The following is a 17,624-nucleotide window of genomic DNA, read 5'->3' as shown; positions in this document are numbered from 1 at the left end:
AGGGGGTTACTAGCCTACTCATGCGCATATCGCCATGTTTATTGAACTCGGACCAGTCCAGTCGCTGTGAGGAGCGTGCGTGGGCGTCGCTACATGAATCTCAGCTGATGTTTAGCGGGCTACCAGGCTTGCAATCAAGTTTTAATTTTAATTTCGGAATTAACCCTTTCCGAGTGGCATGTGCTGATTCGTTTGTTGTATGATAAGCAAATAAAATACTCTGCAAACTTGCATACGGAGAGAAATGCATTAACCCTCGGAACGGTAAGATTTATTGTTGACTAGCTCACGGCTAACGTTAGCTATTTATTCTGGAAAGGGACGTCGTAGTTAGCAAGCTAACATTAGCTTGATGCTCAGGTTTGCTGTTATAGGCCATGGATTGAAGTATACAAACAGGCATACACACAGATACATATAAATACGCAAGAATTTAACTTAATATTGAACTGAGTTGCGCTTTGCGCTGTCAAGTTAGACAGATATTTATGATCGATTTATTTTTGCCAGTAGCAGTTCTTGTCTGACTGCAACCTAGCCAGCTGATGTTAGCTGACCTGAGCTAACGTCACTCAACGCTAGTATTTAGGCAATTATGTGATTGCTGTTGCGCAGCAAATTAAACGTTGAATATTGCCTTTAGAAGCCAATACAATATTTACGATGGAGAGGATATGATTTAACATGGGTTATTTTCATCTTAACTACAATATACGCGCTGCTCTTTAAAATGTACACAACTGGCTAGATAGCATGCTAAAGCAATTCATTATGGTTAAATGCCCATTATCAAGCTACTTCGCGGAAGCTATGCTAGGTAGCTAGCTATTTACAGTCACGAGAGGTGTTGCGTTCAATGTGTTCCGAATGGAAACAAGGGTTTCCCAACAAGGCCTGCTTTCCAGTGTCACCATGGACCTCCGTGACAACTCTTACCTTTAAGTTGTAACATGTTCATTGCTTCATCACCTACTCCCACTTTACCTAATGAAATTGCCTACATGTTCTTACCCTCACAGCTGGCGGTCAGATGTTGAAGTCCAGTACACTCTTAATACCTACACCTACTCAACAGGGACTAAAGTCTTTTGGCGTGCTGTGATACTCCAATGGAAAGAGCAACAAGTGTGATGAATTGATACATTGGAAACTTTTTTTGCGATTCTGTTGTGTGATCCGAGTAAACAACAAACATCCAGGATGTCAATCACAAACACACCGACCAGTAACGATGCCTGCCTTAGCATTGTGCACAGCTTGATGTGCCATCGACAGGGTGGCGAAAGCGAAAGCTTCTCCAAACGAGCTATTGAAAGCCTGGTAAAGAAACTGAAAGAAAAGAAGGATGAACTGGACTCTTTAATCACTGCTATAACCACAAATGGAGCTCACCCTAGCAAGTGTGTGACAATTCAGCGCACTCTGGATGGTCGACTACAGGTAGGGATGAACACATAGCTCAAAAAGGCTTTTAGAGCAAGACATTCAACTATCTGTTTCTGTGCAGATTGTTGGATGCACTTTGCAGTCTGTGCTTCTGGGTTCATGTATACCATAGTCATTTCTTTGTCAGACCCTGATTTCAATTGTCTTATCGCAGGTGGCTGGGCGCAAAGGTTTCCCCCATGTGATCTACGCACGGTTATGGAGATGGCCCGACTTGCACAAAAACGAGCTCAAGCATGTGAAGTACTGCCAGTACGCATTTGATCTCAAGTGTGACAGCGTCTGCGTCAACCCCTATCACTATGAAAGGGTGGTGTCCCCAGGCATTGGTGAGAGAAACGCTTGTTTCTGTTTTTCCAGTGCATCAAGTACAAACTCTGTGAAGTCTACAGCTGATCTACTACTCACAATATGTCTTCATATCATTTGCAGATCTGTCCGGATTAACGCTAACCAGCTCTGGTAAGTGGTTAGCCAATCATATTATTTAATCAACAGTCAATTTCAAATTGTAGTCTAGTAATGGTTGTTTAGTTATGTACTTTCTGAAACTTTATTTGTGAGTGATTTTGTGTCTGTCACCTTAACACAGATGCTGTATTAGTAAACTCATGTGGTAATATTACATCGGCTGCTGTATGACTTCTACATGACTGCTGCTCCTGACGTTCTTTCTCTCCCTCAGGGCCCAGCTCCGGTTTAATGGTGAAAGATGAGTACGAGTACGACGGCCCGTCTTCCCTGCCCAGCATCGAGGGGGGTCACTCAATACAGACCATCCAGCACCCCCCCTCCACCCGTGCGGGCCCCTCCGAGTCCTTCAGCAGCCCTGCCCTCCTGCCCCCCTCGGACGCAGGAAGCTCGGCCTCCACCTCTGCCTTCCCGGGCATCGCCGTCGGATCAAGTGAGACGCAACCAGGGTTCCCGTTCATAACTGCTGCCTCCTTTTTTCCTCCATTAATCCCCTCTTCTTCCCTACTTGTCCTCATATCTCCCCATTCACCAACAAGACTGGTGGTCTCGCCAGTGTTATGACACCATTGCTTGTCACTTTGCAGTATGCCTTAGTCATCATTTTGTTAGTGTCTGTGTACTTGTGTGTACTAGATTATAGTATGTTGGTACCCTGTCTTTTAGGAATACAGTAATCCATGTAGTTTTGCCATTGTCTTTCTCTACTGATGGAGATTTTCAGCTCATTCCCATCATCCATCACAGCTAGTGTCCATTTTAGGAGTGATTTTGAAAAGCTTTCTGGAAGCAGTCCATTTTGGCCGGGTTGAAAGCTCTCGACTGCCTGGTCGGCGTGGGTGGCCTGGCGTGGTGGGCCTGGTTGTGTTGTTTTGGTGTTCCTGTGTGTGTGTGTGTGTTGTGTTGTGTTGTGTGAATGTTGTGTGTGTGTGTGTGTGTGTGTGTGTGTGTGTGTGCGCCCCGCACCAATCCTCCTGCCGCTTCTCTTCCCCAGCCCAGTCCAGTAGCCTGTTGCCAGGCTGCCGCGGGGAGGGGCTGCTGCCGACGGCCGCTGCCCGGACGGCACGAGGAGCCCAGCAGAACGGCTTCTCCCCCGCCACGCCGGCCACTTTCCACCACAGTAGGCCCCACCCAACCCCACCCCTGCCCTTCCCTCCCGAAAACCCCTAACCTGTCTCTCTGTCCACACACGAGGGCCCGTAACCACCCCCTCCACCACGTTTCTCTTGAGGGGGGATGGAAAGCTTTTCAACATCATCCTAGGGCAGTGGTCTTTGACGCTTTTCTGTTCCCTGTCAATTAGTGGCACCACAGGGTCAGAACATGTTTAATTCCGTTTGTGAACCATTATATAATCCCTTTGGGGGTGGTTGTTGTTTGAGGACCACTGCACTAGAGCATCCTGTCAAAAAGATACACCTGCTCTTTTCCATTGGTTGGTGCTGACTAGTCTCTCATCCTCCATGCCTCCATGTTCCTCATGCCTCCTGCATGGTCTCCTCCTCATGGTCTTTTTTTTTCCCCCTTTTTAAAACATGTTTAGTGGTGTGAAGTTGGGGACTATTTGTCTTTTTCCCTCCTGTGGGTTTTGAATGTAAATCGTTGTAAACGTCTATCCACACTTCACCCCTGTGTAGATGCTACCTCCAACTGGGCAAGAACCAGCAGCTTTACCCCCAACATGCCTCACCATCAGAACGGACACCTACAGCATCACCCCCCGATGCCCCATCCTGGACACTACTGTAAGCATCCACAGCACAACAGGTTTGCACTGTTTTATGAGTGAGCGTAATGGCACTTAGCAGGTGTCCAATGTTTTTTTTTTTGTTTTTCAGGGCCAGAACACAGTGAACTTGCGTTCCAGCCTCCGATTTCAAACCACCCTGGTAGGACAGCGATCACAATATTGACCTGTTTGACATTCACTAATTCACAAATTTCAAATGAATAAAATAATTTTGCTCTTCACCCCTCAGCGCCAGATTACTGGTGCTCTATTGCCTACTTCGAGATGGACGTGCAGGTGGGCGAGACGTTCAAGGTGCCTTCTAGCTGCCCCATTGTGACGGTGGATGGGTATGTGGACCCGTCCGGGGGAGATCGCTTCTGCCTGGGCCAGCTGAGCAACGTCCACCGCACAGAGGCCATTGAGAGAGCCAGGTAAAGCCCCATGTAGTGTTCTGATGTCCTCTGCGTCATCTTTTAATACTGGAAAGTGATGCTTCCTCTTAGTAAATGTGTGTAAAATGTTTGTAAGCCTCATGAATAAGAATGCACCACATAAAAGGCTTTCAAACTCTAATAATAATACTATTGACTAACAGTAACGCATGTCCAAACTAAGCTCAAGATCGCATACCTTTACTATTACATTACTTGACATTCACAGTGACACGTGTTAAAAACATGCAAAGGAGAAATTGATTGTGTACATGATGTTGCTATGTTTTGTTTAGCTAAATTGCTAGCTCATTGACTTGGCTAAGGCAGGTAGCTAAGCAACAACCCATTGTTGGGGAAAAAAAAATGCAGCCCCAAAAAAGTGGAACTATTTTTAACTTTTTAGAAGCCTCACTTTTTTACCTGCTTGCACCTCGCTTCAAAAAAACGAGGAGTGTTGCAACGGTCAGTCACACTGCTCCTTAGGGAAACCATTGAATTTAAGCGCCTGGAGGAGAAACATTGAACCCCCTCTCCAGTTCTAGATGCTCAGAAATAGTATGAAACCTGATGCCCGTTGACTGAATGTGTCCATGCTTTTTCCAGACTACACATTGGGAAAGGTGTCCAGCTGGAGTGCAAAGGGGAGGGCGACCTGTGGGTGCGCTGTCTGAGTGACCACGCCGTGTTTGTCCAGAGCTACTACCTGGACCGCGAGGCCGGCCGGGCCCCGGGGGACGCCGTGCACAAGATCTATCCCAGTGCCTACATAAAGGTACCGCTGGCTCTCTGCACATCCACACAGCCAATGCATTCTGATTGAAATTAATTTGATCCAAAGCAACAAAGCCCAAGTGTAGCAAATGTGGGAGAGTCTAAGCCCACAGCACTGATATGGTTCCATGATTTTAGTACCACCCATGTACCATCTGACTCCTCATTTCCCATTAGCAGCACCAGTCGGCTCCTGTATTCTGGTCTAGCTGGTTGAAACGAAACCCCTGGAAACATTCTGACGCTTGGTCCCTACAGTGCGCTGGCAGGCTTTTATTGTCAGAACTTGTCACTCTCTGGCAGCGGAATGCTGAAATTGCCACTGGCATGTTCTACGAATTGAGCAACTGGGACATCGTGCTTCTCAGCTCATTCTAAAACGGCCTTTTCTCAGACGGTCAGATTGTGTATTTACATTTCTTCATAGATAGATAGATAGATAGATAGATAGATAGATAGATAGATAGATAGATAGATAGATAGATAGATACTTTATTGATCCCCAGGGGAAATTCAAGGTCTCAGTAGCATACAGACAACACAAACACATTCTTTAACAGCAGACAGAGTAATTAAAATATATAATATAAAAACACAACAATACAACAACAACAACAGCAATAAGGACAGTAGAAGATAAAGAATATGCTAAATATACTAAAATACAAATTATACTAACTAACACTTAAATACAATATATAAAAATATACTAAAATACAAATTACAAAAATACAAATTATACTAACTAACACAATCTAAATCAATTCTAAAAACAGTATCCACATAGTGGTGATTAATCAATCAGAGGCGCTTGCAATGACTGAGGCAGGGACTGAGCCTGTGATTCTCTGCATAGTAAGGTATGGTAAGGTGCTCTAAGGTGCTGTGTGAATGAGTGTCATGGTGGTAGTGCAATGGTGATAGTGGTCATGGTGATAGTGCAAATGAGTAAGTCAACAGTGCAACAATGCAGAAATAAAGTAAAGTCTATATATGTATATATTTAACTATTTAAGAAAATGTATAATTGTGGCCACAGTTTGGCTGTGGCATGGAGGGGTTATGCATATGTGCTAAAGTGCTAATATAGCACGCAAACAGTGAGGCATAAAGACAGTGGTAAAAGTGGCTAGTGGACAGACCGTATCCAAACATGGAACATGAAAAGGCAGACAGACTATGCAGAGAAGTCTATATTTCCTCTTCCCTTAAGTGAGGCATTGAACAGTTCAATGGCCCTGGGGACAAATGACTTTCTCAGTCTGTCAGTTGTGCAAGGCAGTGGCTTAAGTCTCCAGCTAATCAGGCTCTTCTGCTTAACAATAGTGCTGTGGAGTGGGTGACACTTATTGTCCAAGATGTTGATCAGTTTGTTCAGGGTCCTTTTGTCAGATAGTGAAGTGATGCACTCCAGTTCAGCTCCCACTACAGAGCCAGCTTTCCTTACCAGCCTGTCAATTCGCCCCGCATCCTTCTTCCTCCCCAACATACTACTGCATAGAAGAGGACGCTGGCAACAACAGACTGGTAGAACATCCTGAGGAGCTTACTGCACACCGCAGCCTCCTCAGGAAGTACAGCCTGCTCTGCCCTTCTTGTAGAGTGCATCAGTGTTGGCTGACCAGTCCAGTTTATTGTCCAGGTGGAGACCCAGATACTTGTAGGTGCTAACCACCTCCACATCGACCCCATCAATGTGGACTGGTAGCAGAGTGGGCTTAGACCTGCGGAAATCCACCACCATCTCCTTGGTCTTTGAAGTGTTAGATTGAAGATGATTTTGCACCATTGCACAAAGTCCTCCACCAGGCTCCTGTACTCCTCCTCCTGCCCGTTCCTGATACACCCCACAATTGCAGTATCATCAGAAAACTTCTGCATGTGGCATGACTCGGTGTTGTATCAGAAGTCAGATGTGTACAGGGTGAACAGGACTGGAGAGAGCACAGTTCCCTGTGGCGCTCCGGTGCTGCAGATCAGTGTCAGAGACAGTTCTTCAGTCTGACGAACTGTGGTCGCTTGGTCAGGTAATCTGTAATCCAGGTTACCAGGTGAGCGTCCACACCCATCTGCAAGAGCTTGTCTCCCAATCTGAGGGGCTGGATGGTGTTAAAAGCACTTGAGAAATCAAAGAACATGATTCTCACAGCACTTTTCCCCTTGTCTAGGTGGGAATGTGTCCTGTGTAGAAGATAAGTGATGGCATCGTCCACGCCCACTTTCTCCTGGTATGCAAACTGTAACGGGTCTAGTGCATGGCGTACCTGGGTCAGGGATTCATAAAATCATCCACAGTGGTGGACGTCCATCCATATGTGTATGTGTGCTGCACCCATGACCTGGCTGTTGTTTGCTCCTTGCCTTGTAGAGATCAAGGAACACTACAACAAATGGAATTTCTATTTTTGTGTGTGTGTGTGTGTGTGTGTGTGTGTGTGTTTCCAGGTGTTTGACCTGCGCCAGTGCCACCGGCAGATGCAGCAGCAGGCGGCTACGGCACAAGCGGCGGCCGCAGCCCAGGCGGCAGCGGTGGCGGGAAACATCCCAGGGCCAGGGTCAGTGGGAGGAATCGCGCCGGCCATCAGTAAGTCCCTCTCTTTCTTCCAGTTCAGGCTTCAGGCTTCACTTAGGCTCAGTGTAGTGAACGAACACTGGGAGGTTTCACTAGGGGATTATAGTCAATACCAGTGGGGCACTGGTCAACTGGAAATGGGAAAGGACCTCTAAATGTTGTGTCTTATTGTTATGTGGTTTGTAATATTCAAGTTTGTCTTTTACATGAGGATGCAGCTATAGAATAGGGTTACATTACAGCTAAAACTGTTGACTGCAACATAAGCCCTGCTCTCTCCGACCCCTGCACAGGTCTGTCTGCAGCGGCAGGCATTGGTGTGGACGACCTGCGGCGCCTGTGCATCCTGCGCATGAGCTTTGTGAAGGGCTGGGGCCCTGACTACCCGCGCCAGAGCATCAAAGAGACGCCCTGCTGGATCGAGATCCACCTGCACCGCGCCCTGCAACTGCTGGACGAGGTGCTCCACACCATGCCCATCGCTGACCCACAGCCCCTCGACTGACCTGTTTCTCCAAACAGCTACAAACAAAACACTCAAACAAACAAACAAACAAACGAACGAGAGAGACCTGAGACTCTCCCGCCCTCCTCGTCTTCACTGTGATGCCTCCTGGCAAATTGGGAAGCCCAGGGAGAATCCCCACTCATCCCAATGCCCCTGACAGGAGACGACGGCTTCTGTATGAGTTCTGTTCGGTCACCAGGAATGCAAAGATCACTTTTTTTTTTTTTTTTTTTGTTGCTTTTTTTTAAACTTCACTGGTAGTTTTTTTTTTCTTCTTCTATGTATCCGTTACCTCACAGCTTCTCCCTAAAAGGAGTCTATGAGACTGCCACAGCAACAAAGAGAACATAGGGGTAGTGAGGGTAGGAGAGAATTAAGGGGAGGTTTTGTTTATTTTCCTTCACCCCGGTCCTCCTCGATAGGTCAGGATTCTAGGCTGTTACCCTGGGATTAGAGTTGCATGTGTGGCAGAACATTTGGTGAGAGGAGATGGTTTAATTTCCGCTCATCCCAATTCATCTCCTCCACTGATAATGCAGGTGATTTGGTTGAACGAGAAGATGGGGCAAAGTATATTTATACAAATGTGTGTGGGTGTTTGACTTTTACCATCTTGTGCATATTTTACAAAGTAATTGTGATAATGTATTTTAGCACCTTTTGATATATAATAATGTTAATTCCATATCCCAGAGGAAAGCGCTATGGATTGAATGATGATTGTGTCGCATAGATTAAGATCCAGTACCCACACTAGAAAGATTTTATCCTTTTTTTTAAATTTTTTAATGTTTATCCTTTTTTTTGTTTAAGTGGCATAGTACATCAAGATAAACTGAGTTTGACATTTTGCACTAAGCTATATAAATATATGTATATGGTTTTTTTTTTGTTTGTTTTTTTCAAGTAGCTAACCACACTTACTGTAGTTATTTTATGTTTTTAATGCATGTAAAATTTTGCATGCGAGTGGCAAAAACGATTATTATTGGTTCTTGTCCTAGAATGTCCTACTGACTACAGTGGCTTGCCATGAACAGATAATTAACTGTTTGGAATGCTCTTCAAATCATTGGTGTGAATCTTGACTCCAGTTAAGAACACCTAATTGCTAAGCTAAAGACTTACAGCTTATTCAAAAGATCCACAGAAGGATGATCCCAGCAGGTGAACTGCCACCTTGACTTTGCCCAAATACTAACGCTGTACATCATCTCTCCATTTCATTTTGTTTTCTGTTTTGGTTCTCTGCCCGACCATTCAGTTTACTGATGTCTTGGATTGCCCTCCAAAATAAATAAACATCTTTCATGAAGTGTCTTAGAGCCATACTACAAAGCTGTTGTTTTACCATGTAGGTTTCTTTTTCTAAAAGGCATGTTAAAGTGGATATTACTTTGTGTGAATTCTTGCCGTTTTCATTTCTTACTTTAAAAGCAGCTTTAAAAGAGTTACACTTACACTTTTTTCCATTTCAGCAGATCTAGTTGGATTCTATATTGTATAATATAATTAGCAAATAGCAATATTAAATCTGTTTAAATTAACCTGTATGAGGCATATTACTGATCATGTCAAGTGATAGTATGGTATTATTGCATTATGCAAATTGCTCTGACAGAATTCTTTTTTTTAGTTCTGCCATAAACACTGAACAGTTAGAGGGCAATAAAAAGTTATTTCTTACATATTTGGTCAAGTCTTTGTGAAGTGAACATACATACAAATGGTGATAAACTGTGATGCAGACACTAAGTTAAATAGGTGCAGGCATTCCCACCTACTACCATACACTAGAGACCACAAGGTCTATGCACTTCCAACAATGATCATTTCTTTTGTTAAATATTCACCATACAGTTCTATTCATACTTGGTTGAAATAGGTTGATGTTAACCTTGTGTCGGTAATATTGACTTTTGAAACCGCAGATTAATTAATCGTAAATCTCCATATTTACTAAAATATACCACAAATGAACCTATTCATATCTGTCAACATAATCTGGATCCCAAAAGGATGCAAGCACAACTCGATAAGAAGCACAGCACTTTGTAGTAGGCTTTCTTCTGCTGGGTAGCAGAGTCACATTTAACCCATTTCCAGTGGGGGAGGGGAGGTCAAGGATAAATTAAGTATCACTTACACACAAAACAAACAAGAAAAACAGGCTTTTTTTTAGAATGAAACTGCCTTTATTAAGTAACTTTTAATATCAGAAAATAAAACTCTTAATTCTCTTTACAGCAAATATATAGTATCAGTGCTTTGGCCACATGACACATGAAGGCCATTAATCATAAAATATAATTTGCATTTAACCTTATTTTGTAGAACATATATGCCCTAATGTGTCCCTACATACACATAATGAAGGTAGTAAAATTAGCAAATACTTAACTGTTGGTGCAGTGAGCCAATATGTACACTGTACCGATAAACAATATCTGCATATATATATATATATATCTGCATATATATATATATATATATATATATATATATATATATATATATATATATATATATATATATATAAAAATTCATTTATAGTTTGGTGACGTACAGACATATGCATCTTACATGTTAGATCCTTGGCCTTTTAGTTGCAGTGTACAATGTGGTATGTTATGAAAACATGCTTATGTGCACATTCCTCCTTGCCAAAAAGTCTAGTTAATCTTATTTTCAATACTGTTAAACTGCACTACAAGCGGAGGGCACTGACAATCAACAGTGCACTGCAGCTCACCGAGAGATTTTGCTCATACTATAGAAAAAAATATATAACCTTATCTTTAAAATTGTAATATATATATATATATATTTATTTATAGGCATATGAAATGTAACTTCTAGAAGAAATAAAAAATAAAGTTCTGTACAATTTTAACCAATCTACATTTAAAAAAACAATGCAAAAAATGTCAAGAGTAATCTTGAGAGGTTATGGACCAATGTGTTCTCCATCCGTTTGACCAGGACTCGTCAAGTACGTAGCCTTTGTCTGCGGCTCTTAAACACTGGGTTTGCAGTAGTGGTCGGAGGAAGAATTGTGTGGGCTGTTGTGCCGTGTTGTCAGTGGACAACGTGTACCTTTCTACATTGATGAGCACATCACAGAGAAAAGCAACTCACCCCTAATACAGCTTGCTCCCGCTCCCGCCCCCACTACACACACACACACACCGACGCATGAGAACAGGTGTGGCCTTAGCCTTCACATTTGTGGAACTCTCCACGCCATGTACTTAGGACGTACCTGGCGCAAAAGATTTTTCTATCTGCGGACGTGCTGACTGTCTCAGACCACAGAGTGAATGATCTGGCTGGTTCCTTTAAGGCAATAAAGTTGTCAGTTATTTGAATCAGGCGATGTAATGAGAACCATCTCAGACAGCCGCATTCTCAACACTGTTTGAGTTCCCTGCCTAGAATTCTAGAGTTCAAGAGTTCACTTTTTCACTTGACTCTCCCTGCTACAAGAGAAAACTGTACAGGTTAAGCTGGAATGTCAGTGCAAGAACCACACCCATTTCCACTACATCGAAGACCACTATCCTGTACATCCACTGTTAAAGCAAAGATGAAAAAACAAACAAAAAGCTCATAGTTGGCGTCTAGTGTTTTAGCTAAACTAGCCGAGACAATGGTTCAAAGGCCGCAGACATGCTTTTTGTAAGTTAGAGTTCTATGGTAACACAACGCCCACAAAACTAAGGTTGGATTTTAATCAAGTGGAATTGGATTAGGCACGAGTTAATGTAAACGTAACTAGAAAATATAAAATCTAAGCATGTTCTTTGAAGAAATGGAAAGCACGGCAGTGCGTAACACTTCTTAGTTCCCAAGGAAAAACATACTCCACCCCAATTTCAGCAATTTGAGGATGAAAATGTAAAAAAATACTCAAAAATAAGAGGGAAAAAATAAAAGATACATGAAATCAACATAGCAGCTAAACCCATGGGGTGTTTTAAAATGACAGGAAAAAAGTTAGACATTAGCCTTGATTTAAACTTTGCTTTAACCGTACGTTTTAACATTTCTGGAAATAAAAATACAAATGATAAAAAAATAACAGGATTAATGTAATGCAAAAATAAAACTCCATATTCTTTGATATTTCCTTATTCTTACTTTAACACCCCCTTCTAACTACCAGCTACATCCTAAGGACCAGTCCCAAACATTACATCAAGTAGTACACATGCTCCCCCCTCACCCCATGGACCTCCCTTCTCACACCTCAGATCAGCTCAAATGCTACCTAGCTTGACAGCCTGGGTCTGGTACACAAATGCAAATGGGATATGCACTGTGTAGAATACTGTGAGTGCATACTACTCTGGAAAGACCGGGGTGCCCAGGGCCGGTCGAACATGGGGCAGTGACGATGGGCGTCACTCTCTTGGAAGCGAGTAGTGGCCACCTCCTCGAGAGGTTGGACCACAGAACTGGTGGTCGGGAGGGGAGTTGGAGGTGGTGCTGTCGCTGGAGGATGAGAAGGCAGGGCCGTAGTTGGGGAACTTGTGTGCATCCGAGCTGAGGTAGCCGCTCTGCACAAACTGGGCCATGGGGTGCTCCAGGGCTTCCTGAAAGGTGGGTGAGAGGCGCGGGGTCCCTGGCTGGCTGTCGCGGAACGAGGGGGCGCGGGCATCGAAGAGATGGATGCCCTGCTCGAAGGGGTTCCACACCATCGGCACGGGATTGACCAAGGGCGCCGCTGTCGCTAGGGGAAGACTGTCGAAGCCTGGGGGATCCAGCCCAGCCAGGTCCTCAGACCCTGCAGGGAGCATGGAGGACTCCCCAAACCAGAAGCTACCACCACCACCTCCACCCCCACCTCCGCTGCTGCTGCTGCTGCTGTTGCTGTTGAATGGACTTGTGGGACTGAAGTCAGCCATGCGGTTTCCTCCACCACTGTAGAACGAGTCGGAGGAGCCACTGCCGAGGGAGCTCGAGCTGTCATTGCGATAGCTGGCGGTGATGCGGGCTGAGCCATTGCCGGTTCCCCGGTGGACTCCGCTTGGCAGGGCTGTGTTTGAGTGGAGCCATGCCCCGTGGGCGGCCGTTTCAAAGCCGACGTCGGTACCGTTGCAGTGAAAATCGTTGTCATCTGTGCTCATATCAACGCAGCTGCCTGTGCGCAGGGCAATGTGTGCTTCTATCTCTTCGCGAGCTCGGTCAACATTCTCAGGCATTCCTGTGACCTCAAACACAGGCTCTTTGTCGCGACTGGGTGTGACAATGTAGGTGTGAGTCTGCTGTTGAATTCGCTTTATGGTAGCACCTTTAGGCCCCACAACCAGACCCACTACACGGTATGGCACACGAACCTGGATGGTGGTTTGGCCAGGTAAGGTGGGGGCACCTGACAGACCAGGTGCGGCGGTAGTTAACGGTCCTGCCTTGTTCCGGGAGGCTCGGATGTGGGAAAAATGCTCAGCAGCTGAGAGGATCTCTCTCTTAGCCATGGCCACATCTTCTTTCCGGCCTGTAACTACAAATACTGGCTCCTCCCCTCTCACTGGTGTTTTGATGTAGGTGTTGGTCTTTGCCCTCAAAGCCTTGATTTTGCAACCTACAAGTGAGAAACCATGATTAGCAACAGACCTTTCACTTCTCACAGCAAGCACATCCATACAACACCACATATTTCCAGGTTTTCCACTAAGACAACGTGCCAACTTGGACATGTATATCAGTGTAGGTTCAGTTACTTTTCCGTTAAAGAAGCAAGCCAGCCGTACCACAGCCCAACTTCAGAAAGAAAGACAGCATACCGCTGACTGTTCATCTACATCAACACTACACATAATCGACTACAACAATGAGTAGGATTGTGGTGAGGGCATAACTATGGTTGAGAGATAGCCTGGTTTATTAGAGGACTGGTGTTCGTACCAAATTAGAAGGTATGGCGTGGCCACGTTCAAACATGTAGCTAGCTAGCCCTATTTTTGCTAAGCACAATGCTAGTTCGCTAGCTAACAAGTTGAGTTAGCCAAGTTACATTGCCCATCCCCTTTCCCTAAGTTGCCTTATGACATACATATTTAGTAGTTTCAAAATGGAGTGTGTTAAATCGATCGCATGATCACGGATCAGTTGGACAGAACCCTGTACGTCACCTTGGGCGATTTATTTGGTACAAAGCTAACATTAGCTTCCGGCTAAATATGTCGCTTCCAAGCAAGTTAGCTTGTTAGCTAATAATCCAAGGCGTTGCAAACTCACCCTGTCGGCCGACAATTTCAGCTACGTGCTCAGAACTAGGCACCTCGACACATTCCTTGGTATTGACGCTCTTTCTTCTCATATTAATCAGAGGTGGTTCATATCCAGGTTCCCCATACGGTATTATCATCCCAGGAACCGGCTGAGCAGATGAATCGTCAAGCCCATCACTGTAGAGGACGACTGGCTCTTGGGCCTCATGTCCTGGGAGCATGACAGACCCTAGCCCTGAGACATGGGCCTGTGCGAGCAGTGAATGGTTCACAGATTCATTCTCATTTAGTGCCTCTTCGTCTGATTTCTCTTCGTCGTCCTCCTCCGTTCCAGCTTGGTTGAGCGGTAAAGGCTGAAGATCCAAAACAGCTCCTAGCAAGCTGAAAGGCGAGGTCCGACATGGATGAGGAAGGGTTGGCTGTTCAGTTTGGCTTTGAGCGAGGTGGTCATCGATGCCCATGCCGGCAAATGTTTGGACTAGTGGCGGGAGCTCAGGCTCCGTTTCCTCGTTCTCCAACAAAGATGTGCTACTGGGCATGGTCAATGCTTGACGTTTTTTCCTAGACAATTACGGTGTAACACGTGCGGAACAAAGTAAATCATATAATAACGGAATTAAAATATCGTTGGCTTAATACGTTACACCCGTTTTGGCTGTAACGGCCAATGTTTTTGGACCTTTTTTCTATTAAAGTGGCTACAGTCCTCCAGCCTTCCCTTGGCTTCTTTGTCTCATCTTCACTGCAAGTAACCACGCCCTTGATTATATGAACTAATTTACTATTGGTCGTCCAAGCATTACATCCCTGTAGTTGGTGTCGTGTAGACCATAACTATTGGTTGAGGGAGATATATAACATCCACCCATTCTATGTGATTGGCGGTTTAGTGGAAAAGGAAACGCATTGTGTTCGTTTTATGACCCAAAATACATAAACAAACTAATGATAAACAGGTAACGAAATCTTTCCCAATGCACACCACAGGCCATCATATGGTCGACTATTTTTTTTAAAAGACAATCATAATCAGTGTCATGGTAAAATGTCACTACGCTGGCAGCTTTTGTTCACGTGATTAGTGGACCCACTGACCCACTGACTTCACAAGAACCAGTAGGCTACATCATGAATTCAAGAGTAGGCTAGGCTAAGGCTACCATGGTAAGACTTAGTTTGCCCATAGCCTACGAATCATAGACAGTAAAAGATAGATACGAATCCACAATAATCTTGCATTGGTAAAAATATAATATTGTATTGATTGGTTTATATGTCCAATGTTTTGTTTGACAATAACAATAAAACAAACCAGATTATAAATACATTTATTTCAGTTATTGCAAAAACATTTTTTACTAAATCTTATTTAAGTTTTAATCTATTTTTAAATTGGTCTTAGGCTTAAGTTTCCGAAATGACATACTGCACACTGTGTAGCTTTCTTATTTTGTCAAAAAAGGGGCAGTAGCCTATAGTAGGTCTACAAACAGTATTTTCAATTGTAGTTCCCCTCCTGCTGGTGGAAAGACCTAAGTGCTCCCAGAGCAGGGACATCCCCCTCTCTATCTTCAAGAAGCTCTTGAAGACCCAACTCTTTCAAGAGTATACCTCCTCTCCTAAAACACATCTAGCAATCCAACACACCTAACAAGCACTTACCATGTCCTTCCCTTTTTTCCTTCCTTTTACCTTTCTTCTTGAACCACTCAATCACCAAATCATCTTCAACTACACTTGACTAGTACAACGTTTGCACTCTCATCCTGATAGTAGTATTGATGTAGCAGTACTTATCTAAGGTCTCTTTGCAATGTAGCTTATTCCTCATTTTGCTTCACTTTGGATAAAAGCATCTGCCAAATGAATAAATATATCACTTGATTCATCACTGTGTTTACTCAGAGTCTTATGATGTTTAAGTCACGATGAGGACCAAGTGCAGTGTCTTCTGTGCATGTTGATTATAATTTCATTGCAAGCAGGCTTTGGCTAACTTTGTTCAAACTTATTTGGAATGAGACCTTAGGGGCCGGTGTCATTGTCATGGTCATTATCATTTTTCTGCATGGGTATCAGAGTGTTGTTTGATTATATACTCCGTTACTATACCCATGAGCAAACAAGTACTACAAATCATGATCTGATCCCCAGGCCTTATATGTTTGACACCCCTGGATTAAAATGTAGGCCTAATAATCATAAAAGTGGTGGTGTGTGTGGCTATCTTTGTGATCAAATACCCCCACAAACCACTAGATAGAGCTATTTACCAACATTTCAAATTAAAGTGAATTTCTTATATGATGTGCCTGGCTAATAGTAAGTTCACGCAGCTTGATGAGAGAGTAACAATGACCAAAAATAGGGCCTACCAGTTGCGTACGACGCTTCGATATCACATCTAATGTCACACAATTGCATACTATGACCATCTATTGACACAATTGCATACTATGACAACTCTACACATGTAGGTAGGAACCTGTTAATTCATGCATGGTTGAGATGAATTACATGAAAATGCAAACTAGTTTCTTGATCTCAGTCATGTAAGAGAGGAGCATTACCAATGGATATGGCCGCAGAATATCAGCCTTGGCTATATTATGGTTATGGTTATGGTTATGGATTTGGCAGACGCCTTTGTCCAAAGCGACACATAAATACAAAACAACAAACAACAAAAACAGGGAACAGATTAGAATGTTGGTCAAATATAATAAGGAGAATAGTAATAATAAACAACAATATCAATTCAATCAATAGACTAATAAAAATAAGCAATGAAAATGAGGGGAAAGGCAATAATAAAACAATAATGTCCATTCAATCAATAATATAAAAACAATGACATGTGGGGTTCCATGCTATCCATGTGGGGTTACATGCCCACCAAGTTTCGTGTACCCCGGTCTTTCAGTGTCAGGGAACTTTTGTTGGTGTAACGGTCACTAAATGTACACATAAATTATTTTATTGTAAGGCTCCCCATGAACGAAAGTTCACAAAACTTGGCATGCATTCGGAGGGTGTCATAATGATCCTACACTTTCAATTTCGTGCAGTTTTGACCATGTCAGCCAGAGATATTGTGATGAAAACACCTAATTTTTGCTTTTTTAATTTTTAACTAGGTGGCGCTATACATGAAATAAGTGGTAATGGGATGGGTTGACATGCCCCCTTAAGACCAACATACAAAAAAAAGGTGGACCTCCTAGGCCCTACGGTTCTCGAGATAGTCACAGAAAACTGTCTCCGGCCACCTACAGGCCAGTTGGTGTATAGTAACATAAATTAATTTATTGTGTGGCCCACCATTAACGGAATTCCACGAAACTTGGCGTGCATTCAGAGGGTGTCATAATGATCCTACACTTCCAATTTCGTGCAGTTTTGACTATGTTAGGTCACAGATACCTGCGATTACAACACCTAATTTTTACTTTTTTGT

At 43.7% G+C, this 17,624-nt stretch overlaps 2 protein-coding genes across 3 annotated transcripts; one reads left to right on the top strand and one right to left on the bottom strand.

Moving 5' to 3' along the window:
* Positions 1-61: 61 nt before the first annotated feature.
* smad4 (SMAD family member 4) lies at positions 62-9,620 on the top strand. 2 transcript variants are annotated; one of them, XM_048243481.1, is made up of 12 exons: positions 62-264; positions 1,020-1,440; positions 1,601-1,775; positions 1,879-1,908; positions 2,132-2,350; positions 2,912-3,037; positions 3,555-3,662; positions 3,756-3,806; positions 3,897-4,080; positions 4,687-4,855; positions 7,300-7,438; positions 7,720-9,620. In XM_048243481.1, the coding sequence occupies exons 2-12, from the start codon at positions 1,201-1,203 to the stop codon at positions 7,929-7,931; spliced, it is 1,653 nt and encodes a 550-aa protein (XP_048099438.1). In that variant the 5' UTR covers positions 62-264; positions 1,020-1,200; the 3' UTR covers positions 7,932-9,620. The 2 variants fall into 2 exon arrangements, with proteins under 2 accessions (XP_048099438.1, XP_048099439.1); XM_048243482.1 differs by lacking the exon at positions 2,912-3,037.
* A 2,467-nt stretch (positions 9,621-12,087) lies between these two features.
* On the bottom strand, positions 12,088-14,915 carry LOC125295177 (RNA-binding E3 ubiquitin-protein ligase MEX3C). Its single transcript, XM_048244396.1, has 2 exons — positions 14,175-14,915; positions 12,088-13,518 (listed from the first exon to the last, which is right to left on the bottom strand). The coding sequence occupies exons 1-2, from the start codon at positions 14,704-14,706 to the stop codon at positions 12,338-12,340; spliced, it is 1,713 nt and encodes a 570-aa protein (XP_048100353.1). The 5' UTR covers positions 14,707-14,915; the 3' UTR covers positions 12,088-12,337.
* Between the last annotated feature and the right edge of the window lie 2,709 nt (positions 14,916-17,624).

This window comes from Alosa alosa, chromosome 5, assembly GCF_017589495.1.
Source record: "Alosa alosa isolate M-15738 ecotype Scorff River chromosome 5, AALO_Geno_1.1, whole genome shotgun sequence".
Lineage (NCBI taxonomy): Eukaryota > Metazoa > Chordata > Actinopteri > Clupeiformes > Clupeidae > Alosa > Alosa alosa.
This window is presented reverse-complemented; position numbering and strand designations above follow the sequence as displayed.

Bases quoted from the DNA above. Each gene is read 5' to 3' on its own strand.
- smad4 (XM_048243481.1), top strand. From the start codon at position 1,201: ATGTCAATCACAAACACACCGACCAGTAACGATGCCTGCCTTAGCATT. The intron at 4,081-4,686 runs GTAAAGCCCCAT...TGCTTTTTCCAG, and splicing joins GAGGCCATTGAGAGAGCCAG to ACTACACATTGGGAAAGGTG. The intron at 4,856-7,299 runs GTACCGCTGGCT...GTGTGTTTCCAG, and splicing joins ATCCCAGTGCCTACATAAAG to GTGTTTGACCTGCGCCAGTG.
- LOC125295177 (XM_048244396.1), bottom strand. From the start codon at position 14,706: ATGCCCAGTAGCACATCTTTGTTGGAGAACGAGGAAACGGAGCCTGAG. The intron at 13,519-14,174 runs GTGAGTTTGCAA...TCTCACTTGTAG, and splicing joins TGAAATTGTCGGCCGACAGG to GTTGCAAAATCAAGGCTTTG.